The 27,658-nt window shown below is 36.5% G+C and overlaps 1 protein-coding gene across 1 annotated transcript in view; it reads right to left on the reverse strand.

Annotated features, from left to right (window-relative positions):
* Positions 1–330: 330 nt before the first annotated feature.
* Positions 331–27,658, reverse strand: part of LOC141438820 (potassium voltage-gated channel protein Shal-like) — a 106,323-nt gene continuing 78,995 nt past the window's right edge. The window contains 5 exon segments of the mRNA XM_074102832.1: positions 331–7,854; positions 10,171–10,287; positions 13,498–13,650; positions 17,632–17,820; positions 19,874–20,036. Coding sequence (XP_073958933.1) covers positions 7,756–7,854; positions 10,171–10,287; positions 13,498–13,650; positions 17,632–17,820; positions 19,874–20,036 — 721 coding nt within the window. The 3' untranslated portion in view covers positions 331–7,755.

A 27,658-nucleotide genomic window follows, 5' to 3' on the forward strand; every position in this document is an offset into this window, starting at 1 on the left:
TTTATGTAGTAACTAGATGGCGCTTGTAGTACCATTTTACAATAACTTGGCGCTAGATTCCCTGCTATTCTTCGAGTAATCGAGGTTAATTTCTACTAAGAGGTTAAATTATGGTAAGTTAGCATTTTCCGAAACTCACAATCGATACAGATTATGATTAGACGGCAATGAACATTGATACCTTAGTTACCGGATTGGTTTATTGAATTCCGACGTAAGTTTGTGTGTGTGTGTGTGTGTGTGTGTGTGTGTGTGTGTGTGTGTGTGTGTGTGTGCTCGTGCACACATTAAATATACATACACACACGTTTAATAATGAAAACACAATAATTCTTTATATACAGTCAAGTTTATTTTTTTCTCAAAATAACAAAGAGTTGTTAAGCTAAAGGTTCATAACCGAGGACCTTACGCTAACGTCAACATTCAGCTAACGAGAGCCCAATTTAAATAAGGGTACCCACACACGCACGCTATCTTGCCGACACCTTTGTATATGGACACGAATCTTTATAATTACAGGGTGTTGAATAAATACCCTGCATAAAAAATGGCGCTTAGGCACTGTCGACAGTTAGTTTTTTTTACCAGTTGTCATTTCATTTGCAATATATGTTTGTTTGTTTACTTTTGGTGTATATTTTTGGGCAAATTTTGCCTGACAATTTTTTATCACTTCCAATAATCGGACTGACATAAAATCTGGTTTACAGATTGTCATTCAAGAAAAATAGTCTATTCTAATTAACTTATTATAGTGTAGCTTTCCAACAGTAAAAGTATTTTTAATGTCTCTTCTCTACATAAGAATACACAAACAAAGCTGAACTTTTTTGAAAGAAGTATAAATGTCTTGTCGTGTGCCACTCTTTAGCAGTCAAGATTTTACTTTTCGTATACGCGTACAATGAAACCCATGTCACGAAACATAAGCCCGGTATGCATAGCGCCGCGATGAAAAATACCGACCAAATAATTTGGTGTGCTGAGGGTAATACTGAGCCTGTTTTTCAAGTACCCTGAAGATTAAATTATCTACATTTGATCGCAAATATCGTATAATAGCTTAGTTTTGTCCTGTCGCTTCACCGGCCGGTACCGCGGCATGCGCGCTTCGCTCACTCGGCTCGCGCGTTTTGGTCACAAATGTACCTAATGAGTTTTCGCTTCGCTCGTCCTCGTAACTAACTACCACTAAATACTTTTGCCCGATATAGGTATTGCTAGAGTCGGGAAAAACATGTCGGTATTTTTTGGCTCTCGATTATCATGCCGGTATTTATCAGGTCGGTAAATTATATTCAAACATTACTAAACCATTTGGGCTACCAAATGAGGTCGGTATTGTTCGACCGGTATAGCCATGTCAATTTTGAATGCATAATATAGTCGTGTCCATATACAATTTATCAGCATTTAGTACCATGAGAAGTCTAGAGATACATCCCGAGATTGGTCCAACATCCTGAAAGTCACAACACTATCCGTTTCGTTTTGTCAAGGTTGACAAAACTCCGGGGTCTATTCTTGTACTGTAGACAAATAAAACTTGAAAAAATTGTTGGTGCATTCCTCATCATTACTTCATTGCACAAGGCTCCTAACATAATGCGAAGGCATGAGCTATAGTTCCCACGCAGGCACATTGTGAACTGAGTACTTCACAAATCACTGAATTTGAGTATTGAATTCATTCGCAGATTTATTTAGGTTTCCTCACAATGTTACTCTTCACTACAAAGCTTATGAAAAATTTCAAATGTAATGTAATTTTGCCCAAAAGTCAGATGTGAAAATTGGTCCCGGGCAATTTGTGCTCAAGCGCCAATTGTCTCATACGGCTTAATTTGAACAAATTGGAAACGCTCGTCAAGATAACTATTTTACTTTACTTTTAAGTCAAATTCTATGTAATTAGTACGAATCTAATGTATCAATCCACTTCGACTATGTTCTAGTTAATATAGCCACATATCATGCATTTTGGTAAACAGTAAGGTATGAAACTTCGTGTGGTTCCACTTTCGGTATTAGATAGAAACCTTAGTTGCTAAGTATTCAGTGGCGAAATTGACTCATAATTGATGTTTTAATGTCTACGGCCCCAGAATAGTCCCCTAGAACATTAATAAATTAAATTTACAATTGGATTACCTATTAAAATTTTCAGGTAAATCATCAGTTTATACAATTACTTTAAAAGCCTATACTCGGGCCATACCACTCAATAGTTTTCGTTTTAAGTTTATTTCGATCTATACTATTAAAATTTTACGTCGCCTCTTCTTAATAATGACTAATAACCCGTGCTAATAACTGGGGGTACTGGTGTGGCCCTAGTATAATAATAGATATGTTAAATAAAATGGCAACAGGATACAGTTAGTATAAGAATAAAGATTCATTATAATCGAGTTCAGCTCGTTTTTGTTTAATTCTGCGAAAATATGGTGATGCGTAAAATTACGTAAGCGGCATTTCGGCAAGGTGATTATGTTCTTTCTGAATGGTATAAACATACCAATAAACATTGGCCTTATAGTTATATTGAAGAGGCTGTAAACTTTCACTTTTTTAATACTTAAAATGACCATGTTTGCATATTTGAAATTTTATATGAAAGTCTCACAATTTGGCTTGTATTGGTAAATATCAACATAGGGACAGCACGTCCTTATTTTTTAATTTACCGAGAAATAAATTACTTAATCAAGGTAAAATAACATGAATGAGTTCGATATGTGAAATAGCTTGAGAAAATATTTAATATAGCTTGATAAATCATTCCGGAATATATTTATTTTTGCGCATCCACATATTTTCGCAAAATTAGCAATACCTGCTAATAAATTGGTACCATACATTTTATTTTCCCTTTGTTAATTCTGGTTCCATATTTCTGGTACCAATGCCATTAACAGATCACTTAGGCCTTTATTCTCGTACAACAAACACAAACAATATATTTCTTGTAAAGAGAAAAACATAACGGAACAGCCATTAAATCACAGGGATATACTTTGTTACAGTTCGTTCGAAAATGTACTTGATGGCGCTTACGCATATTTAGTTAAAATATCCATTTAATTACTTTATACCATGTGTTAAATTTAAGTTTTTCAAGTGGGATGACAATAGATCAGAACTCTCGCATTGCGAAAATGTACTACGTCGTTGTACTTTAAGTTAACCAGATCATTATTGAAAATAAGTTATAGGACACAGCGTTTTCTTTTTGACAAAGTTGTCACTTATAATGGATATTCCCGTATGCTACATTTCCAGTTCACAATGCATACCTATATTATTATTTAGGTACATTTTCAAGCAAACTATAACAGTTCAAAACATAACATACGACTATAGTCCCAATTTTGGGGTAGCCAGTAATATCGGTGAATAATTTATAACGAAAAAATACGACAAATTCAACACCAAAGGCTGAAAAAACATTGGAAAAAAAACTTGAAGTTTTTAATTATGATTTTAAACTCGAGTCTTAAATACTTACCTATACCACTTTAAATAGAATAGAGTTTTAGTAGAAATTGTGGCAATTTTATGGAAGAAATTTTCAACATCGAATTCGGTAATAATAAACTACAAAATAAAATTACCTACACCTATCTTTAAAATGCCATGCATCCAATGCAATAATACACGTTAATTATACATCTCGTTTCTTATCACTAAATTTAACGTATAATTTAAATAAATCTCTAGAATAACCACATAAATTCATCTATCTATTTAACATTTCCAAACTATTGCATTCATAAGAGTCCATAATGGACTAAGAGCTAGTCGAAAGTTGCGTAATTTTACCCCAAAATATTAGTTAAGTTTTGGTGTAAAATGGCGTAAAAATTTAGGTGACCAGCGCTTAGTATTATAACTAGATCACTATGTAGTACAAGGGACCACTACAAAGTTAACCACCCGAAAGTCACTTTATTCATTGTTCTATATTCATTGCGCGTTTGCAACCATCCCCACCGATCTTATCTAAGCCGCAGCAGCAATGTACTGCGTCATTTAATCAGTTATCTAATTCTCTATACTCACTAACACAGAGCAACAATTTTATAATGATTATTTTGAGATAATCGTCGAAGGCACTAGAGTGCTAGTGAAGTTCAAACAATATGTAGATAGGTTTTAAAAGAAGTTTTGCGTGTAAAGTGTTGTTGTAAGTATCAGTAATTAGTCAAATAAAAATCATTAGATGCTGTAAAATTCAAAAATATGAATATTTGTGTTTTACCGCAATTGATTAAAAGGAAACACGGTAAATATTTTCAAAAGTAACATTATCTTAAAAACAATTTTATTCTTGCTTGGACTTTTTTTTATTACTTTTCTTTAATATTTTTGTGTAGGAAATATAGTTCTTCAAACTTGAGACAGAAATGAAATTATTTGCAAACCAATCATAATATTTAGCTAATCAATTTTCAATGAATTAAACATCAAATATTAAATGACTTTACATTAATTAAGATTGTTTTTTGGAATCTTTTTATATTTTTTATTTCAATTCCAATTTTTTTGTATTTTACATTAATTATTGAATGGTCATGAAAACGCAGCAGAGATTTTTCATTTAAAAATAGAAAATTGATTGAAAAACGGCGCTTGACTCGTTGAGAACGAATGGCGTTTACGACTTATTTAAACAAGCATGGCAGTATCGGCAACATTCGTTAGAGTATCGTTAGAGAATTAAAAATGTATATAAATCACATTATTACCAGTAACCTAACCATCTAATATTGATATGATTTGAATAACTATTGACTATAGAGAAATTTCAAAACTAGTTGCCTTGCTAAAACTGACGATGTAAGTCTCAAATATCGTAAGCGCTAAAATACACACTCACTTCGTAGACAGTGTAAACGACAAGATATCAAATGCAAGCAATTAAAATAGTACGACATGTGTTAGTTCCTTTTATTATATTTAATATATTTTGATGGTTTACTTTTATAAATCTTTCTTTATATTACCTTCACATCCTTTCACCAACAGAATGCTATTAAACTTGGTCACTTACTGTTATTTATTCTTAAAAATGTCACTTACGCAATTTGAGATTTACGCCGTTTTAATCTCGATTCAAGTTCGAAGCGAAATTGTTCCAGTCACCTTTATAACAACATTAAAACCTTATAATACTGTTTCACGTATCACTACACGGTATTAAACTAACGTTGATAGGACGCGAAATTCTAGTTAGAGGCTGGCTTATTCAACATATCAATTTCTCTCTTTCTAACACAGCGTTCCACTATGTGGTTTGAACAAGACGAAGGATCGGACAAAATTGTTTCCTTCGTAAAAATAATGTTAATGAATGAAAAATTTGAGTAGTGAAGTCAAAACCACATGAATTGTTTGTAAACTACGATACGTTTGTAAAATTAAAATCTATTATGTACTATGACGAAAATGTAATATAGACATGCGTATGAATTCCTAGCACACTTTATACTCAATCACGGTTTTTATGTTGGTAAAACGACGAAATATTTGCAGATACATTGCAGCGGTCGTAGTTACGACGATAAAGAAAATGTAGATAAGTTTTTTAGTAACTATCTACACTTACTTTTGCTGATTATTGAGTCTAGAGTGTATAAGAAAATTATGAGTGGATATTTCGAAAGCATAGGCATAGGTACTGAATTATAATTTTATGTGCTGGTGTCAAAAAGAAAATGTTTTTATTTGGTCTACCTGAACCTTATTCCTTAATCAGCCAGCCTCTACAATCTTATGTATTAATTCAGAAGGCGTTAGCATTTTGTCGTATATTTTGGGGGGAAAAAATAGTATAAATCAAATTTGATTTTTACCATTTTTGACAAACCAAGAGATATATCGCGGACACAATTAGGTATCTCTACAAACTTCTTTAATAGGCATTAATATTATACTCTATTAATTTAAGAATTCATTCGCTACTAATTTTAATCCTAGCCTACAACATCTGCATGTCTGTAGCATCGTCGCTCCTAAACAAATAGACCAATCAGAACATTTTTTTTAAAGCTAGTACAAACGCTATACATTCATATCCTAGCTAAGTTTCATCAAAATCGTTTCAGATGTTTTTGAAATAAGAATTTTGTGCTTTTCCAACGCTTTAACATTTATGGTTGGTAATATAGCAGAAACAATTAAGTCATAAATTTGATTAATAAATCCTCATCTTTAATTATTCGGAATTAAATTTATTGTACCTAGATAATGTTCTAGTTAAAATAGTCTGCAGAGTTACCTAAAGATCTAAATTTATTTGTGGAGAGCTATTATATTTATATACCTATTTAGGTAAAAAAAAAACTTTCGAAAATTATGAGTCGACATTCATTTATTTAATCAGTTGAAATAAAAAGAGAGTAACCACTATGGGTGTAAGAGTTACTGCATTTAACTTGCATCCCAACCCCGACATTAACTTCTTTTATTTTCACATTCAAAAATGTTCCTGCACCTTTTTCGTAAGCGACACTTAATGTCGGTTATGAAAAAATAAACGTAGACTGAAGTTAAGACTGCCTATCCATTTTCTCGCTCACTTGGAAAAAAAGAACAAATGCTCTTACACCTTTGTCCGAATATATCGATATTGAATTGGTTTGAAAAAAATCAGTGCTCCACAAATTGTGTCATTACATTATTAAGACAGCTTTGTAACCCAGATTAAGGACAAACATAGATACGATGTTAAAATAGCAACAGAGAATCTAGACGCCCTACAGATGTAGGTAGTGAATAATGTTTTGCCATCGTATTTTGTCGGAAGACTTTCTCAACTAGCTTACTAAAGTTTATAGAAGCTGATTGAGAAAACAAGATAAATACGAACTAATTCAATAAATGAAAAACATTATTCAATAGCTCTGTTGTCTCTTAAAGCCATGTTTAGACGTTCAAAAAATCGTGCAAGTTGCATTACATTGCGGGGCCGTAAAGCCAACGAGTTTGTTGTAGTCAATCGAGCGCCGCAATGAAATGAAACTTCCATGATTATTTTGCTGTGGTTTTGACTTTTTGCAAGGAATTTTGTCTTGGCAAAATTTGAGGGAGGCCAGTGATGTGGAGTAAAAGAATAGTGACCTGATGTTGTTGGAAGATAGCATATATAATATCTAAGCTATTAACCGACTGTATTGACAGAAATTGCTTAAGTATTGAAACTGTCTTTTTGATGGCTATAACTTATTCATTATCCATGTCTTACACACAGATCCTCGATATCGCATTCATCTTTTCCCACCCTTATCTTTTACCGTTAGATAGAAAGAAATGGTGAATGGTGGTGGTGGTTAGGTGCCAGTGAGTTAGACCTTAACCAGGAGAGTTTTAAGAGTATGTGCTCTGTTCTTTTTTAAATGGTATCTAAATTTGTCTTTGATCTGTTTTGGAAGCTCTTTTTGACAGCTGTCAATGTCTTACGTCGACATTTGAAAAAGACAGCAGCCCAAATAAGCCTCATTGTTAGTGACATTACATCAATATTATCAATATAAATCTGATAATCCATAGGCAGTATCATGTTACTCAAGACGTTAGTACACGGTTTAAAACTAGTAATTGTTGTCCTGAAACGGGTATTAACAACGTCTTTTCACGTCTTTGTCCGTGAATTGGATCACTGGGTTCCACATTCACCCCTTGAGGGGAAGGGAGGGGGTCAAGACCCTGTTACACGTAGCTTTCCATCTGGATCTCGCTCGTAGACGGTCCCTAAAAAGATGCTTCCACTAAATAAGTCCCATCCATTGCTACTCCAGTCTGGTTGCCTTGCACCGTGCTGCCAGCGGGAATGTATTTACCACACGCTTGCTGTGAAATAAGACAGAAATGTTCGGATTAAAAGAAAACATTTGAGACTTATTTATTCAAGACTTATAAGGATATAAATGGGATCGAAAAATATTTGATTTAAATATGCGAATAAATATCTTACATTAATAGTTTAATACGGATACTTAAATATATAATTGTATATAAGGTTACTTTATACACGTTACAAAATATTAAAATATAAAAGTTTGCTAACCAATAATTTTGTAGTAAACTTGCAGATAAATCAAAATCATAGATTTATGAAAGATCTGTAGGAATTTTAATAATTGGTTAAATATAACACTTTATAGCAATTTATACACTTTAAATACATATTTCAACCTAACTACATTTCTTCTACCCAAAAAACTGAACTGACACGACATAATGCTCAAGCTCAACAAAAAGTGTAAAATACAAAAATAAATCGGAAAGTGGCAAGTAGCAGTGATTTTGTAGTGGGTGTGTATGAGTGTGAATTTCGGTGTAGTCATGCCAATAAGGAAGAAAAAAAAATGTTTTTTTTTTATGTAGACCCATTAGCGTGTAACGTGTGTTAAAGAAAAAAAATCTGTCCATGTCAAACTACGTGTGCGGAGGATGTTGTTTTTTTATCACAATCTGACAAAATTACCAGATAAAGTTTGAGCTTTAACAGCGATCTCACTTCGTATTAGGACTCGCATAGCTGAAATGCGATGCTACACAAAACAATCAGCTGTGATGAACTTGTAAATTAAGGATTAATGTTTAGTTTTCGACGATGTTTTCTACTACATCCATGTAACACTGCTAATACAAGAATGGCTGTTTTACCGTGTTGCCATTTAATAATGTGTGCAGTGTGTTGGCATTCATGTTGAAACCTTGTCATAGTCGAGAGTATGTTTCAACACATGTACAGCAAATAATTAACAAACATCCACAGACATCCGTTACAAAATACATTTTACAACACTTCTGGATCTACTTGAATATATCACCTTATTCTTTTCATAATCCCAATAAATAACTTAGTCAAGAATAAAGTGATCTCATACAACAATATACATTATATAAAATATCGTAATGCACAATAGTAAATACAATTTACACTTCACATTAAACAAAAACTTGCTTTATACAACATTTTAGCATAGCAGCAAGCTCGGAAAATAAAAATGACATTAAATACAACATTTATTACAGGACAACTTGTACTGAAAATTATAATTTGTATACGAAGCAACAGTTTTTATAGCAGCCAACACCCTGCAGACATTTAAAAGCCTTTTTACATTTTTACCGGTTATTACCACACAGCGAAAATAAACTTAATCCACTAAGAAAATAAATTCTATTTTTGTTTTTCCTGTTTACTTACCTAAGTATAAATATGAATTGGGGTTTTTTTAGCATAGCAATTATTGCAAAAAACCTTACACGAATTGTGAAATTTTTTTAAAATTGATAATAGTAATCGATAGTAGACCGGGATTACCTTATATGAGCTCTCGATATTTTAATGCAGTTGAATGCATCAGGATCTACGAGTATACTTGTGATGTATAGATATCATTTAATAATATTATAAATCTGTTTAAAAAAATATACCTCGTTGAGTTTCTTGCCGGACTCTTCTCTACAGAGGTTTTTCCGAACCGGTGGTAGATTTTTTTTTGACATTCATAAGTGCTTGTTTTAGACAAAATTATTTTGACGTTTGACTTTTTTGACTTTTGAGTAGACTGTATAACACAGAGAATGATACAGTGAGTGTTGTGTGTTTAGATTGAGTTTTAAACAAGGTCGCCTCCAATGATGATGATGACTTTTGTGTTTTATGTAAAATAAAGTATTTACATACATACATACATACATACATACATGATAGTGAAAGGGGCAGTCACTGACGCGCAAAAATTAGTGCAGACCGAGTATGGCCTATGCAATATTAACATTCGACTGTAAATTCTTCAGTTTATCCGGGTTGATGATGCATGCAACTATGTCGAAATATTGGGAGTTCCTTAAAGGTAATGACGACCTACATCCCGTAAGAAATATATCTAGTGTAAATCATTAGAAACTGTTATAGTAGTCAATATATTTTAGTTTGTTTGTGTAAAATTTAGTTAATATTTTGATAAGTATCTAAACAAATTACTCTATGGCCTCACTAACTGTCACATCTAGCACTTACGATAGCTCCAAATCTAACACATAAACTCGTTAAATGAATCAGCCTTGAATAAACAATAAGCCACCAATAATTCACAATAAGCCAGAATCTTCGCTTCGCTGCGTGGTAACACCGGCACCGCACAAACGTACTGGTAGAGGTTCTTCACTGGGAGCTGCGGACACAGAGGTATCGCTGGGACGTGACGTCGCTGTGTACCTTCTGACACCTCTCATGCGGCTTTTCCTGCTCGAATCTAAGAGCAGGACCTGTCAGCCAATTAGAGACTTGAGTTCTCGTTTGAAAAACGTAAATTTTAAGCAAGCTTTTATTTATTTAAAGCGCTCGATGTTGCAATTGTTTTAATGGCCGTCCAAAGTGTCAATCGCAGTCTGTTTAAATTAAGTGCTTTTTCTACTCAGATATCAAATATTTATGGTTGTATCTGTGAAGCAGTTCAATAAATTGTGTATTTTTATCAACGTTGCATGGAGTTGCTTTTGGCTGCTGTACAGTAGAACATTAATAAAATTAGTTGATGAAACTGCTAAACTTAGCAGTTTTATATATTCAATAACTAGGTATTAACTTACGCTGTATAAAGTATACGTTGCGTTCTCGAAGTAGTTCTACTTTTTATTTTTAACATCTTATTTATAAACAGGATTGCAACTCGCACGCTTAAGCATTTGATTTGGATTTTCTTATGCTTTTCGTGATCATTGCAGAATCATGGGACGTATATACAACGTTTGCATTGTTTGTATGATATTTTATCAACACTTTCAGCATTTTCCTGTTTGTGGTGTGTATGTGAGAAACAAACACATAATAAACTCATTGTTTGTGTATAAAAAAAGTCTTAAAGTTATAACTGTTTTAAATTAAGTAGCGATACTTATAAAATACAACAAACGCCAAAAAGAGCACACACTTAGGGGCTGTTTCACCATCCATTGATTAGTGTTAACTGACGGTTAAATGTGATGCCGTCTCTAATTGTTTTGTTCGAATAGACGGAGACGGCATCACATTAAACCGTCAGCTTAACACTAATCAATGGATGGTGAAACAGAGCTTTAATCTTTAAAAACATCAAAACTGAGCTTTTAATTAAAAATAAAAAATATAAAAAATATTGGGACCGAAAAGGATTTTATATTGCTGGTTTTGTAATTGCTCCCGTATTAAAATAACTATTTGAAATTAATACCTTTAAATTTTCCGTAGAATCACTTGAAAATAAAATAAATTAAATACCTAAAAATATAGTATTGTATCTAGCAGCATACATATAAACAAATACTTACGTCTCCTGTGATATTTACCTACTTTAATTGTGATAAATAAATAATCATTTTTTTGGGTGTAATTATTGTCCCACGGAAAATGAAATTAATTGCAAAATAAAATATTTCGTAGGACATGAATTTTTGTAGATATGGCCATAAATAACTTGTTAAGAACATTTTCTTTCCGCGTACAGTCGGCCCATTAGATGTTAAACACAGTTAGAATGCTGTCACTGTAAACATCAACTTTCGCTTGATATTTTTGACAATTACTATGACAAAGTCCAAGTGGTTACCATTTTAGTGAGCCACACAGTACACGAATCATTTGCAACAGCACGAGAGACAACTAGCATGGCCACAGACGACACGAGCCGGGGCAAGCATGTACGGACCCCAGGTTTTACGGGTTTTGTGAATCGAGCGATGTCATATTCCTATGGCCGACACCAAAAGAAAAAACATTTATCTTCAAATTCTCATATACTCATCACTTAATCAACAAAATAACATTTCGTGAAAAGCTAAATAGTAAGGAGATTCAATTAAATGAGTAAATAAAAAAGGCTTTCCAGCGAAAAAAACATTTCAAAAAAGTAATAATTTTGTAGTATTAATTCACGATACATGGCAGCGTCAAGAAAAAATATAATTATAACCGGGTCACTGTAAAAGCGGTTCCTCACTAATTCCGATTCAAATCCGGTCCGAAACAGTAGAATTATTTATTATGGTAGTTACCGTTCTGGATCTGATTTTATTCATCCGATTTAACCATACAAATTTTACCATGACTACTCCAGTGCTTTAATTTACGAATTCGAATCGGATTCGGATCGTCGTAGTGTGAAACCGCTCCAACACAATGTTACACAGTAGTCAACTTTACCAACTTCAGCAAACAAGACCTGGGTTTATTTAGTAAATATTTGTAAAAAAGTCGGCCATGGAAATATAACCCAGGTACGGCAAAACAAAAGGGTCCACAATGAGTGCTCAATTGGCAATACAACAATAGTACCTCTCGCCGTGAACAAGAGACCAGCCCTATTGGACTGACGCAGCGCACGGACCGACGGCGCTTCTGTCGTCAAAATACACAATAAGTCAGATATAACTGACTTATAAGTAGTCCTACTTATAAAGTTGCAAATGGTGTTATTTTTTATTGTTGATTTATAAGTAAGCCTAGGTACAGTGACATTGATTTATGACTTACTTGAAAATGTATATTAAATACCTGCTTTTTTTCGCAGAATAGCAATGTTTATTGTCATAGCGTGTTTATTGAAAAGTGGGTCTGTCATATTTGAATAAGCTAACAACTAAAGAAGTAAAACTACAAAGTTTTAGTTTTACTAAATATTGCTACGAACTACTATAGAATAATAAATGTAAGTGGGATAATAAGGAATATTTTTGCTATCTAGGTTTGTATTCAGAACCATTTACTAGTTGCAAGTGTTACTAATAAAACATAGAAAGCTAATTCATTTTGTCTATTACCTAATGATGAAATACTTCTATACTTACTGAAAAACTGTTGCATTATATAGTTTTTAGTCAAGATATCAATGCTTACAAGAAGCGATAACTTTACTTAGAATATTGTAAGGTAGTTATCAATAACTACCTTGCAAAGTTTGAACAAAATCAAATCTTGGTGACATCACAAGACAGAACACACTTTGCTTATTGCACACGTGGGTCCATCAGACTTGACAGATTAAGAATGTTGGTCTTATTATTACTCATCAATTGGCTATTTATCTTTGTCTTATTTACTCTTAACTTCTGAGAGCTTTTTTTATCCAACTAAGAAAATATTTTACTCTCGTAAATTGAACTAGTTTTAGATCACTGAACTTATTTTCTCCTATTTTTATTAATTCTACTCCTTTATTTAGCAATTAAGAGAATAAGCTTTTTTAAATCTCTTATCTTTCTACCGACTTATTTAATGGTTTTTTGATTTGATTTTTGAGCTACTTACTAATGTACGTGTTTTGTTCGTGTAAAGTTATTCTGGTTTATTAATGATAATAATTACTACAAGAATGTATAAATCGGCTCATTTACGAACAGTTTCGAGTGGCTCAACAATCCCGTTTCGCAATGGTGTACTTATCACTTATTTTTCATCATAGACTTATTCAACCTCTGCTCATTTATGTCAGTCTTATTCACCTGGTACTTCTGCGGGCAGCAACCGCAGCGAGCGCAGCAAGCGAGCAGCGCAGGCGCACGGCCCGAGTGCGCGGGCGACGCGAGCGGCGACGGCGACCCTGGCCGCTTCACTGCGCCGTTAAAGGGGTTTTCCATCTCGATAAATTCTCGATCCTGGAAGAGATTAACTAATTCAGAAAAGATAATTTCCTAACAGGGAACTAAACACACCAAATAGTTGGAAATGAAAGAAAGGCAAAGTCATTGTTAACTGTTTGTACGGTATAGAAGAAAGAGGTTGAAGAGGCCTAGAAGGTGTAACTCACGCTCTGCAATTATGAGCAAATGCTCGTAATGAACCTTCAACAGAGATATTATCATCATCATCATCATCCCAGCCTATATACGTCCCGCTGTTGGGCACAGTCTTCCTCTTAGAATGAAAGAGCTTTAGCCGTAGTTACCACGCGGATCCAGCGCGGATCGGGAACTTCACAAACATCATTGGATTACTTCGCAAGTTTGTGAAGGATTCGATGTTTTACTTCACTATAAAGCTCGTGATTTTATTTATTTGTATAGTCTACATCATGCAATATATTACAATTTGAGGAACATAAACTAGTACAGGTCCTTTATTCCGATATACACGACATTACGGAGTACATGCCACTGACCACATTAAATAATTAATGTAATTTCGCACATGAATTTCGAAAAATTCTAGAGATCTGAGTCCAGATTGGAACCCAAGATTTGTTTGTTTGAGAGTCATAGGTTAAACCACTAGACCACCATGACTTCCTTAAAGATAATGTACCCGGCTGACCTGACAGTTACCTTAATTGAAGACAAAGTTTTCAAGTTACATTTTTTCCCCTTTTTAGGTGATCCAATTCTTGTTTCCAAATTTGGTATTTGTCTACAAATCTTATGACAAAGAAGTTTTATGTGAACTTTATTGTTTAGTAACATGAATAACGATCTCCAAAAGTTTAATAAAATATTATTTAGAATTCAATAAACATCTGGAGTAAGTAAGCCATGTCTTCTCCTGTCAATACTCTAAGCTAAGACACCAAATGATACACGGTTTAGCTGCAAGAGACCACAACGCTCCGGTTTTGTTGCGCACAACCCAACATTGATGCAGTCTGGCGTGACAGATGGGACAGATATTTTTGGTAGCCTACTCATATTATAAATTCAATAGTTTGTATGTGTGTGTGTATGTTTGTTACTCTTTCAAGCTAAAACGACTTGACGGATTTGGATGACATTAAGTATACCACGCACAAGACTTATCACGGTAACACATACGAGTAATATTTACCTCGACGTTTCGGCAACATTACAGTGGCCGTGGTCACGAGTAAACACTACTAGTAGAGTAGCGTGATAAGTCCTGTGCGTGGTATTTTGACTATGAGTGAAAATCACGAAAGTTTAAGACATTATGACATTAAGTATGTAGATAGCCAGACATCTAGAATAACACATAGGCTACTTTTTATCCCGATACTCTCACGGGACAGGGATAAAATCTCGAAATCTCTACGGCTAGGCTTAAAGGCATGAAACTTGGTACAGTGTTTTTAGTGCGACGTCGGTAAAGACTACGATATAATAATTTAATGAGATCCCGGAATTTTAGTTCGAATGGACCTAATGATTTACGCGTGCGAAGCCTTGAGTGAACTCTGCTGTTATATAAAGGTTATAGTCATTCATGCTTGGTCCTTTGATTGTTACAGCTTTTGTTATGCATTGTCTATAAAAATGCCTACAAAATTCAGAAGCTGTGTCACCGCGCCGCCACTCTTCACATTTGGCGCGTGGACGTAGCGCTGCTAAGACTGTTGAAAAACAAATAAGTCCCGGATAAAATATTGCAATAGAGACTTATACTTAACCTAAAACATCAAATTTTGCTAACTCACTAGGAGTTAATAATTTTGGGGGCTTTATGTAAATACGTAAGTCTTTATACATAGCAGCGCTAGTGAATATTGATATATTTCATGTCTGTTGTGAATACGTTACTATAAAATAATAATAAAAAAATTAAACCTCAAGAGGCACTTACCCTTCTAGTGCCCAGTCTAAAAACATATTTCCGCTTGTCTTGATTGGCATTATCATGTGTATGTACAAGTATGTATATCTCTAATTAATTTAAAAATAACAAATAACAAGAGAAACAGACGTTCAAAAGGCTTAAGAGATCTCTTCCAGTTAACATATTTAATGAAATAAAACCGGATAAACCACATTTTAAATCGAATTTAGCTCGACATGTTTCGGGCTAATTCTCAACCCTTCCTCTAGGAGCAACCCGACTCGGCGGCTGCTGCAAAACGCGCACTGCGCGCCACCGCTCTGCTCACGCGACTACCCGCGATGCGAGCTCGCGCGGCGAGCGAGTGAGTTAGAGCTCGTTCCCACTTTGTCTAATCCGTTTCGTGTCGGATGTCAGTAATTTCTATAGAAAATCGTGTCGGGCAAGTGTGAATAGCTTCATATAAAAATAAAGGTCACAGCTCATTACAGCTACCCCGCACCCGACCAGCACCGCCTCGCCTCGAGCGGTTAGTATTCTTCATATGGATTTGTATGGGCATGCGCTCACTATCAACTCCGTAGTGCCACCGGATCGCCTCACTCGCGAGGTTGCCAAGCGCGGACGGCGAGTGGACCACTTGGTGATAGCCCGCTGCTCGCCGCCATATTGACTACTAGGAAGTTCCGTGTACCGCGTGGCGTCCACCCGTGGACCATCTGTCGATAGCGAGTGGATGCCGAAAGTTGAGGCGGTGCTGGTCGGGTGCCGGGTGGCCCTAATGGTCTTAAAATCCGGGCCCGACATCCGAAAAGTGGGAACCAGCCTTTATCCGGGTTTATTTCATTAAAAATAAGTGATTCGTTAGTAAATCTCACTGTTTGCAGGTGGTAGGACCTTGTGCAAGGTCCGCCCGGATTGCTACCACCATCTTGCTCGCTAATCCTGACGTGAAGCAGCAGTGCTTGCACTGTTGTGTTTCGGCGTGGATAGTAAGACAGCCGGTGAAATTACTGGCACTTGAGGTATCCCATCTTAGGCCTCTAGGTTGGCAACGCATCTGCAATACCCCTGGTGTTGCAGATGTTTATGGGCGGTGGTGATCTCTTACCATCAGGAGACCCACTTGCTCGTTTGCCATCCAGTAGAATAAAAAAAAAAAACATGTTCAAAATAGGACATGGAGCTTTCGGATCTACAGTAATTCTAAGTAGTAGGGGAGCTCATGATGATAAATGGGGATTTTACTCAAACGTCGTGGTCACCTATTGATTCTGTAGATACGGATTTAAATAATAATTACATGGAAATACTTAGCGTGTCAGATATGGTAGTTTAGATGCCCCAGCGTGTCTTTGATACCTAAAGTAGGTATTAATCTGCTGATGTGACGTGCATAAATTCTAGCGCGCTAGATATTCAAAGGGCATGTTAAGTGAACCCTAAAAATGCGTATTCAATAGTCTGACGACTCGAAAGTGACGCTATCTCGTGACAAATTTTTGAAAATGTAAAAATATATCGACATATTATATGTTGATTTATATATGGTAGAGGTACACAAGGTTGCTAGTATCCTTCCTCATCCACCTGAGACCCGACGTAAAATTTATGTTTTCACAATTTGAGCCAAGTGTCAATCAAGTAAAGTTCATTTTTTTATGTCATATATATACCGGGTGTGGCCTGTAATACGAGCAAAAAATTAAAACATAGATCGTTCTCGTCAAACTGAACAACATTAGTTCTGCGGCTTTTTAATGGAGTCTTTAAATTTTCGTTTTTTCATACTTACAAATTACATAAATGCTATCAATGAACGCCATCCTAGAACCCAACTGACGTCGCCTGTCACGCTACAAACATCAAGCATTTCACTTTACATTGCTTCTTCGAATAAACTTTTTTTTGCAAAATTAAAAAAAAAAATTAAGTTCCTGAACTAATGTTGTTCAGTTTGAGGAGTATGATCTATGATTTAATTATTTGCTCATATTACAGGCCACGGCCGGTATTACGCCGGGCCCCAGTTAATCTGACAAGTAAATCCCAAAATCTCTTGAGCTCCTCTACTATAAAATCAAAACGTGTCTCACGGTGGTACGCTCCAAACACCGAAGCAGATGGTGATGCTGCAGTTCGAAGATGTCTTCGTCCCTGCCGGCGTCGTCGAGCTCGACGCCAGACTCCTGCGCCGCTAGCCGCGCCTCCGCCGCCTTCTTCTTGTTGACGAAAGCCGCGCCTGAAGACGCCTTGGCGATGCGGATGCGGGCGAGGCGGGCTTTCTGGAATTTTTAGAATGGTAAATGAGTAAACCAGACATGACATTTGCTTGAAAAGAAATCCCCCTATTGTGGCTTACCGAAAATATAGTATATTTTTATCGAGGGACTAAAATAAGCCATTATACCCGAGGTGGTTAACCACCCGAGCTTTAGCGAGGTGTCTATTTATCCGAGGGTTTATATTGACTTTTAGTCTCGCGGTAAAAACTCTATTTTTACTTGGATTGCGAGAAAACGCTTTCTGTGAAAGAAATAATGCGTTTCTTATTCCTCCATTCCATAAAACTTACATAGGTTTTTTATTAAATCTTTCTAGATTTCGGCGGCAAAAGATTACCAATTATGTCTTTTGCTCTTTGCTCGACATCATAGAAGGCTACTATCCTCATTTCAAATTTGGCTGTAGTATTTGACTTAAGAAACAAATATTTATCGATTTCAGAAATTAAAAATGTAGGATGGCCCTAAATTTTCATTTTTATTTTATTTTTTACTTTTAATTTTGAACACCCGAAAACACCGTCGACCATGTTATGACGTCAGCACCACATCTCGGATCCATATTTCATCTACTCGTTGTTCGGTCTACGGGCCTAGCTGTCTGTAACAAATAAGTAAAAACCGGCCAAACACCCAACGACCGGACGACCGGATGGCCAAGTGGTTAGCGAACCTGACAATGAAGCTTTTGGTGCCGGGTTCGATCCCGGCCGAGGCAGATATTTGTGTGAATAAAACGAATGTTTGCCGTCGGGTCTTGGATGTATAATATGTATTTAAGTATGTATTTATCTATTTAAGTATGTTTATTCGTTCAAATTCAAATTCAAATCATTTATTCAGTAAAAGGCCGCAATGGGCACTTTACACGACATTTTTAAAACTACCAGCGCTTTCGGAAAGACCATCATTGCCAAGAAGAATGCGCCGCAAGAAACTTCGCAGAAAGTCATTTTTTCATAATAATATAATTACAAATAAAATACTTAAAAATTACAGTATACAATTAAAGAAAAAAATACAAAAATAAATAACTAATAATAATACTAGGATGTATGGGGTCCCTTAGTTACAATACTAAACACTAACTACTTATATCTAAACTATATCTACGTTCAATGGAAGTGTAGAATGCTTCCACCGTCATAAATTTTAAAATAATAATAATAATAATTCAGTTCTGAAATATACATTTCAGGTCAAGTAACCATTAAGCTTTTGGATTTCGAAGGCAAGCTCACGTCTGCCGCCCCCAAGGTTAGCTCACACGAACTCATGTCATGCTCTGAAAGCAGAGCGGTACCGAGGGCATGGTATTGCTTCCGTTCCCATAAGCTCTATGGGATCGTCTTGGGAACTTCGACGTCGCGAGCCTGTGACTAGAAATTAAAAAGCTTAACAATATACAGCCTTAAACATAGCAAGGGGATGTACCCGTAGTTTGGGACTAGATCACTTGATGTTAATAATGTACAATGATATTTATTTATTTAAGTACTAGCTTTTGCCCCCGGCTTCGCCCGTGTGTAATTCGGTTATCGCGCGCTATTTTACATTACATTATATATTTTCCCGGGATAAAAAGTAGCCAATGTCACTCTCTGACCCATAAACTTTCTCTACGAGTATGCCCAAAATCATGTCGATCCGTCGCTCCGTTTCGACGTGAAAGACGGACAAACATATACCTAGTGCTATCCACGAAGACGCGTGATTTTGTCAAAATTAGACATTAATGACATTATAATAAGAACCACGGCACGCGTCATCGTGAATGATTCTACCTATACAAACATATAGGTACAAACACACAAATGCATTTATAATATTAGTATTGCCTAGCACTCATAGTATAAGCTTTACTTAGTTTGGGACTAAGTCGATTGGGTGTCAATTTGTCCCAATTTTTTTTTATAAAAACGTAGTTGCCTTACCCGCTGCGCTTTCTCTTGGTTATTAGATGTGGAGACAATAGCGATCGATTGGTAGGATGTCCTAGACTCATAGTCCCTAAGTCAATTTGTCAATTTGTTAAAAAACGTAGTTGCCTTACCCGCTGCGCCTTCCTCTTGTCGGCTCGCTGGTTCTGATGGTAGATGCGGGAGAAGTTGGAGACAATGACGGGCACAGGCAGAGCGATCACAAGCACCCCGGACAGCGAACACACGCCGCCGACTATCTTGCCCGCTATAGTGCCAGGGACCATGTCACCGTACCTGGAAAGATAGAGGTGAAGTTATAGATAGCATCGAAATATGTAGAGTCAGATGTCATGATCATCCCAGCATATATACGCCCCACTGATGGGCACAGGTATTCTCTCAAATGAGGCTTTGACCATTATTCGCACGCGGGTCCAGAGCGGATAAGGAACTCTACTTTTAAGAGGTTTTCCTTCACCGCAAAGCTCGGAGTAAATTATAAATGTAATTTCGTAAGGTGACCCAGGGCTATTGTAGCTGGGGGGATATTGTATCTGAGCCGTCTGATGGCGTCCTACGACGCCATGTTCTTCTCGGCCATTTTACGTTGTGTTCGCCAGAAGACTGTCTTCTCACAACACACATGAACATTTCGAACATGGCGACGTAAGGACGGCATCAGACGGCTCAGAAGACTACTACGAAAGTCGAAAATCGAAGTTCGTATCGTACCATTTCTCTCACTCTCGTTTAAATAATATTAGCGCCAGCGGGACAGTACGATATGAACTTTCGTAGTAGCCTCTCAGATACAATATACCCCCAGCTACAATAGCCCCGGGTCACCTTACATGAATTTAAAAACTGACAGGTGCGAGCCTGGGTTTGAACTTGCAATCCTCTACGTAAGAGGCCATACGTCAGACTACTACACTACCACGGGTTTTACAAACTTTTAACTTGTCTTGTTTGTAAGGTACAATCTTGCTAGTTCATTTCAACCCATTTCCAATGGTCGGGTTGAATTGAAATTTGGTGTACGTTGTGTAAGTTGGATGATTGGATGACAACGCAAGTGTAGTCAACAAAAAGTATAGTAATCAAAAAAGCTTAAATTAAAATTTACAGTGGGCGGATGACGGATAAAATTTACGTCAAAATCATGTCGAACGATATACGTAATATGGATATGACTACAATTGGTTTAAAAAAGAGAACATAATTGAAAAATAGTTAGATAATTTTATTGTTGTAGTAAATAATCGTATTTTTTTCTATATTACCTACATATTTTCAGTGCATTCCTTTATAGTTCATTATCCACTTATGTACATAAAATCTCAAAATCATCTACAGATGTAAGAGGTGCGTACCATTATTAGGAACATTATCACCATCACTCAAATTTCTATACATTTTTACACAAAAATATTAATCGAAGTTTAATGAAAGTCTTATTCATCTTATGCTTTCGTCACCATATTGCATCCATCATCCGCCCTTTAGAAATTATTAACAGAAAGTTATTCTCGTGTCTAAATAGTCTGTTCCCACCCTTTCATATTCCGATAAAAAACATTTGAGACAGTTTGTAGATAGTACACTGCGTTTGTGATTCGATTCCTTGGAAATTCCGAAGGGAAAAATGTCTTTAAATTTACCATCATCTTTATGTCTGGTTAGCGATTTAATTTATTATTTCTCCACCTCGGTGGGCTCGTAAACGTCGACTTTACGACAACTTATGAAATTTCAAACGAAGACTCGAGTTTTCTTTACCAACTTCAAAGAAAGAGTTGCTGAATTCGACTGTATTTTGTTGAACTTTTTGTAGTTTTTTTTTAATGTCCATATGTGAAATGTGAAAGCAATCACTGCCGCACATGAACACCGGTATTATAAGTTGAATTACGGATGTATTGCCGGCTCCTTGACAAAAGAGCAGGCTAATTTTATATCTAGGCATATCATGAAATGGCGCCATTTTACGATATGCCTAGAAATTTCGTGATCTGGCGGATTTTACGATTACATTAGGTGGAAAAATAAAAATGACATCGAATAGTATAAAGTGGACCCCACTCAGCATAGTGTTACGGCAATCCGCAACGCTGTTTTTCAGTGGGGCCCATTTAAAAACTAAAACATATAAAAACATACAACACACTATGACGACATGAACGCCAGCGGAAGGAAGTTCGCAATGAAACTTTCAATCCGGAAGCATATATGGCCACACTCGATCAGCTTAACCATTGACCCATGACCATTGACTGATTGATTGGCCGCCGACATATACATAATTTTGTCACTTTGGCCGTATAGATATCTTTGTAGTTGACTACACTAAATATTTCTTATTTCCCTTGAGAATCATTAGTCCTTTGCCTATTAGAGGCACGGCTAGTGATTACTCTAATTAACTAACTAGACTCAGCCAAATAATAGGTATAGGCAAATTTGGATATGTACTAAAATATAGCTAATGAACTAAAACAATTACTTTGCTCACCCGCGACCTTATGACAGCTACGTTTATGCAAGATATGTGTATTCCTCCACCTCCATACTAAAAGAACACCCACAAATGATACAAACACATCTGTCACCACCACCACACTACACTGACACAGGTGTTAAAATATTGCGTTCATGCATAGGTACAGTCACTAGCATTAATATCTGCCACAGCGGAGCGTGCAAAAATATCTGACACGTCCTTGCGGCCCTAGAAATAGAGTCGTATCAGATATTTATGCACGCTTGTTGTGTCAGATTGGTGCTGGTGACTGTACTGTTCCGTTTAGCAACTCACTTGTTTGGAACTCATTTTAATCAATATATAATAAGTCGATAGCAAAATCGACTGCAGACAGGTAGGTACAGTCACCTGCTTAATGTTTGTCATAGGCAGAGCGTGCAAAAATATCTGACACCTCCTACGGGCCCTAGAACAGCCGTATCAGATAATTATGCACGCTTTGTTGTATCACATATTGGTGCTGGTGACTGTACTAGTCATAAACCCCTAGTCATCCCGGGAAGCGTATTGCATTGAAAGTGCATTGTATTTTAATGATTGATTTTAATTTTCACAGTCATGTTTTAGCTTAAAGGCCGCCTTACACCATACTCGTTACTAAGATGCTAATAAGCATGCTTAATAATAGCAAGTGTCTTATACACACATGCTAGAAGGTAGCATTTGCTCAATAGTAGCATGCTTTCGTGCTAGTAACTAGCATTGTGTACAGTCACCAGCACCAATATCTGACACAACAAGCTTGCATAAATATCTGATACGACTCTATTTCTAGGGCCGGAAGCACGTGTCAGATATTTTTAGGCGCTCCGCTGTAGCAGATATTTATGCTGGTGACTGTACCTAACAGTAGCTTAATTCTAATTTTGAATTCAATTTTCTTTTTGACATTCATACTAATATTGATAACACTATATTTCCCGGAACTGCGTCAGTGCTTTTTAGAATAGAAAGAAAACATTTGTAGCATTCCATTATTCTAAGAAATTCAGTTACTTCTTAAGTTTGTACATATAAGTCTTAAGTTCATGCCCCAAGAACTTCCCGACGTACTTTTTGACAGTCTGTCGCTTTTGTACATCAAACACGCGACAGCAAAGAACCCTTCCCATTCTAAAACATTTTAAAAGGTACAAGTAAATATATTAACATCATACAATATAAAGGTATATTAAATTAAAATTAAATTAAATTAAACTTTACTTCAGACGTTATTTCATTCATTACAATAGTGTTAGTAATTCTTAATTTATGTTAGTTTATCGCCTTCTTAAATCTAAATCGTGCTACAGCCTTTACTTGACCGAGCCAGTACGCCAGAATGGGGCAGTCGTACCTATCAGCTATGATACACAGGATGCTGTTTGTACTTTTTCATCACACTTCCTCGTAAACAGTGTCGTAACATGCAGGCTACCTTGGTTGCAACCCCCTTAAATAAAACCCTTGACCTTAATGTGCTTGTCATGAAACTCGTGGTCGGTCGCATGACGGTACTAGAATTACGAACGTCGACTCATTAAATCCCTCAGTCTTCGACTTCGGGCTTCTAATAGACTCTCGTTCGTAATTGCTTGTTTACCGCCCTTAAGACACAACTCCTGAGTCTGCCAAGCAACGAGACGATCTTCTTACGCATGAGCGCTTGAAAACCGTCCGTGCGAGCCTCTGCAAACATCAGCGATGCACTGCACCACCTGGGCAGTCCCAACAGCAACCTAAATGCATTATTATATTGCACACGCAGGGCGTTGTAGGCCTTCTTAGTATACCACACCCACAGGCTGCTCGAGTAGAAAGACTGGCAGTATGTGAAACTAGCGTGAGACTCACTCATATTAAATATATTGACCCGGATAACTCACGTCTTAAATCGAGTTTAGCTCGACATGTTTCGGGCTAATCCGTAGCCCTTCGTCTTCGGAGCATCGCGACTCTCGGGCGCTGAGTCAAACATGTCGAGCTAAACTCGATTTAAGACGTGAGTTATCCGGGTCATTATATTTAATACTGGCAGTATGTAACGTACACTTAAACCAATTGAATCGTGACCCACTACGGAACCTTTTCGCAGCAAAAGTCATAGTGACATCGCGTTGCTTGACAAGGGAATTTATTATTACACTTACTGTGAGAACGTTCTACGGTGAGTCAGGTATCAAACGGTTATGACCATACAACCACTTTGAAAGAAATAAATAAACAAACTTGTTTTATTAACGGTCCCAACAGTACCACCACCAATCACAATAAAAAAAAAACAATATTATACTCGTACACTTTGCGTCAAGAATCTTAATGAAAACGTGTCAAAAAAACGTAAATAAAGTCACTGTTATGCAAAACTTTAATTTTTACAGTTCGCCCCGATTGTTTTTGTTTCTATCTTTTCTTAATGAACTAAAGTTAAATATCTGATACTACTCTATTTTCAGGGCCGTTAAGACGTGTCAGATATTATTGCACGTTCCGCCGTTGCAGATATTAATGCAGGTAACTGTACTCGTAAGTGTGTGACGTATTTAGATGATACTCTAACTCGGTATACATCGTATTTGCAGGTCTAGCTTGAAACCTAAAGCACTAACTCGCCGACCGTAACCTTGCTTAGTAAATAAAGCTTTACGAGTTGTTTTAGCGGAGAACAAACATTTGTTTGGGATTGTTTTTCATGTACACAACGTAGACTGCAGTTAATTTTAGGTTTTGATAAGCTACTGTTTGTAAACTTAACTGCATAAATAAATTCATCATCATCATCATATCAGCGGTAGGACGTCCACTGTTGGACATAGGCCTTCCCCATGGCCCTCTAGTTGTTTCGGTTGGAAGCGGCCTGTATATCCACCGTAAACCCCAGGCTTTAACCAGGTCATCCATCCATCTCGTTAGTGGACGTCTTACGCTGCCCTTGCCGATCCGCGGTCTCCATTCGAGAACTTTTCGGCCCCAACGGCCATCTATTCTCCGTGCTATATGGCCTACCCATTACCACTTCATCTAGCTAACGCTTAGCTACGCCGGTTACCCTCGTTCTTCTACGTATCTCCTCATTTCTGATTCGATCCTGTAGAGAAACATCTACTCACGTCATAATAGGGGTAGAAATTATCAGGAGCTCAATGAAGAAAATATTTTCTGTAATAAAAAGTAAAAGGAAACATTGAACGGACTCAAAAACCCCAATACCCCTACAATACCCCTGGTGTTGCCGATATTTATGGGCGGTGGTGATCTTTACCATCAGGAGACCCACTTGCTCGTTTACCATCCAGTCGAATAAAAAAAAAACCGACGCACTCCTCACTTGGACCGTTGCTGGTTCCGTAGCGTCCTTTCTAAACGCTACCGCAGCATTATTGACTAAAACATCAATACCCCCGTGCTCTTTCTTGATATAATCACGGAATAATTCCACACTATCTCTAGTGGAAATGTCTACCCTGTAATATCTAGGCTTTAGTCCCTCCTGTGCCAGTTTCTCCATAGCGACCAAGTGTGAGTCGGAACTGCACACCAAGAGTTCCGTATACAATTATAGGTACCTATGAATACTCATTGTTAGCAGAGCCCCTCTCTCTCTCAGTTTATGGCAAATGGTTACAGATTTTATGAATTAAATTCGAGAGAATTCGGGTTTTGTTCCGCGTACCTTGATTTTAGAGCAGCTCGAACAAAACCCAACAAAAAACAAAACAAGGTACTAAACCCGAATTTAATTCTTAAAATTAGTTATGACCGCGATAGTCTAATATATGGCATACTTAAAAAAATGAGATTTCAGATTTTTCTTACAACAGTCACATCTTCGACGTATGTATACTAAATGATAGAAGTTGTACGCAATTGTTTTGTTTTTCTTTCATTACTTTCCTAGCTTATCTCAAAAAAACTGTTGATCAAAATAAGTGTTTTCCTGCTTGTAATTGGGTTCAATATTAAATGCAATACTATTGAAGCATAGAACTTTGTAATTTGCGCATGACATGTAGCCGCCAAGTCTGCGGTTGGCGGTACAGAAATAGAGTTTATGAGCTGCAAGCACTTCGCAAGGCTGACATGCATGTTTTAGCCTTATTACCGACTTAAATACCTATTTACTTTGATAAACACACACACAATACACAAACATCACGCCTGTATTCCCAAATGGGGTAGACACACACGACCCGTTACCGCTTCGGAGCCACTTTTAGCAATTTTAGGTTTAAAGTTTGACAAAAACGGTACAATAGTGACAGGTTGCTAGCCTGTCGCCTATGGTATAATACCTTAACCTAGTAATATCCTTTGTCGCCTCTTACGACGTCCACGGAAGAAATGGAGAGGTGTATTTCTAACCCGAAACCACACGGGTTTTACTTTAATAAAACCAGAAATAATAATAGAAAGAATAAAAATCTTTCAGTTTCTCATCGTTTTTTGCTCGGAAACGTTCGTATTTGTCATGCTTTGTAGCAATGCTTAATAATCGATAGAGTGGTTAATACCTCCTACGTAAGTTAAAAATTATTAATCGATATAGAGTGGATACCTCCTACGTTAGTCAAACATTTTATTCGATTTCATATTAAATGTATTGACCCGGATAACTCACGTCTTAAATCGAGTTTAGCCTGACATGTTTCGGGCTAATCCGTAGCCCTTCCTTCCTCTTAAGCAAAACTCGATATGAGTAGTTTACTTATTCGATTTCTGTTTACACTAAATTTTTGGAACAGATTATTTACACAATCTGTATTTTATAGAGTATTATATTATCCATAAACAGCCGTGGTGGCCTAGTGGTTTGACGTACTGCCTCCCAAACAGAGGAATGTGAATACAAACCTGGGCTCACACCTCTGAGTTTTTTGAAATTCGTGTGATAAATTGCAAATTCCTTTTTCCTCACTTCTAGTGGCCGAATTCATTCTCCAATATCTGACACAACAAGCGTGTATAAATATCTGATACGAGTCTATTTCTATTGTCGGAAGGACGTGTCAGATATTTTTGCACGCTCCGCTGTGGCAGATAGTTATTAATGCTGGTGACTGTACCATCAGCCAAATATGTGGTCTACCACCCTAAAGTTGATAATCGTTTGCATGTCATAAAATAATAATGCCAATAGACGTGTCTGTCAGCTTGAAAGATCGACTTTAGCGACAAATTCATTTGATAGGAACTTTTTTAAAAATTGATAGACCACTTATTTGGCTGATGGTACTGTGAGTTGGAAGACAATGCAAGTACAGTCGGTATTTTTTATAAATTAAAAACGATATTTTTAACCGAAACTTATTCAACTGAATTACCTAAATGACATTGAATCATGATTCGGCACGGCAAGCACAAATCCGCCATTTTGTTCAAACCTTCACATAATCAC

Source organism: Choristoneura fumiferana, chromosome 19 (genome assembly GCF_025370935.1).
Source record: "Choristoneura fumiferana chromosome 19, NRCan_CFum_1, whole genome shotgun sequence".
In the NCBI taxonomy this organism is placed as follows: domain Eukaryota; kingdom Metazoa; phylum Arthropoda; class Insecta; order Lepidoptera; family Tortricidae; genus Choristoneura; species Choristoneura fumiferana.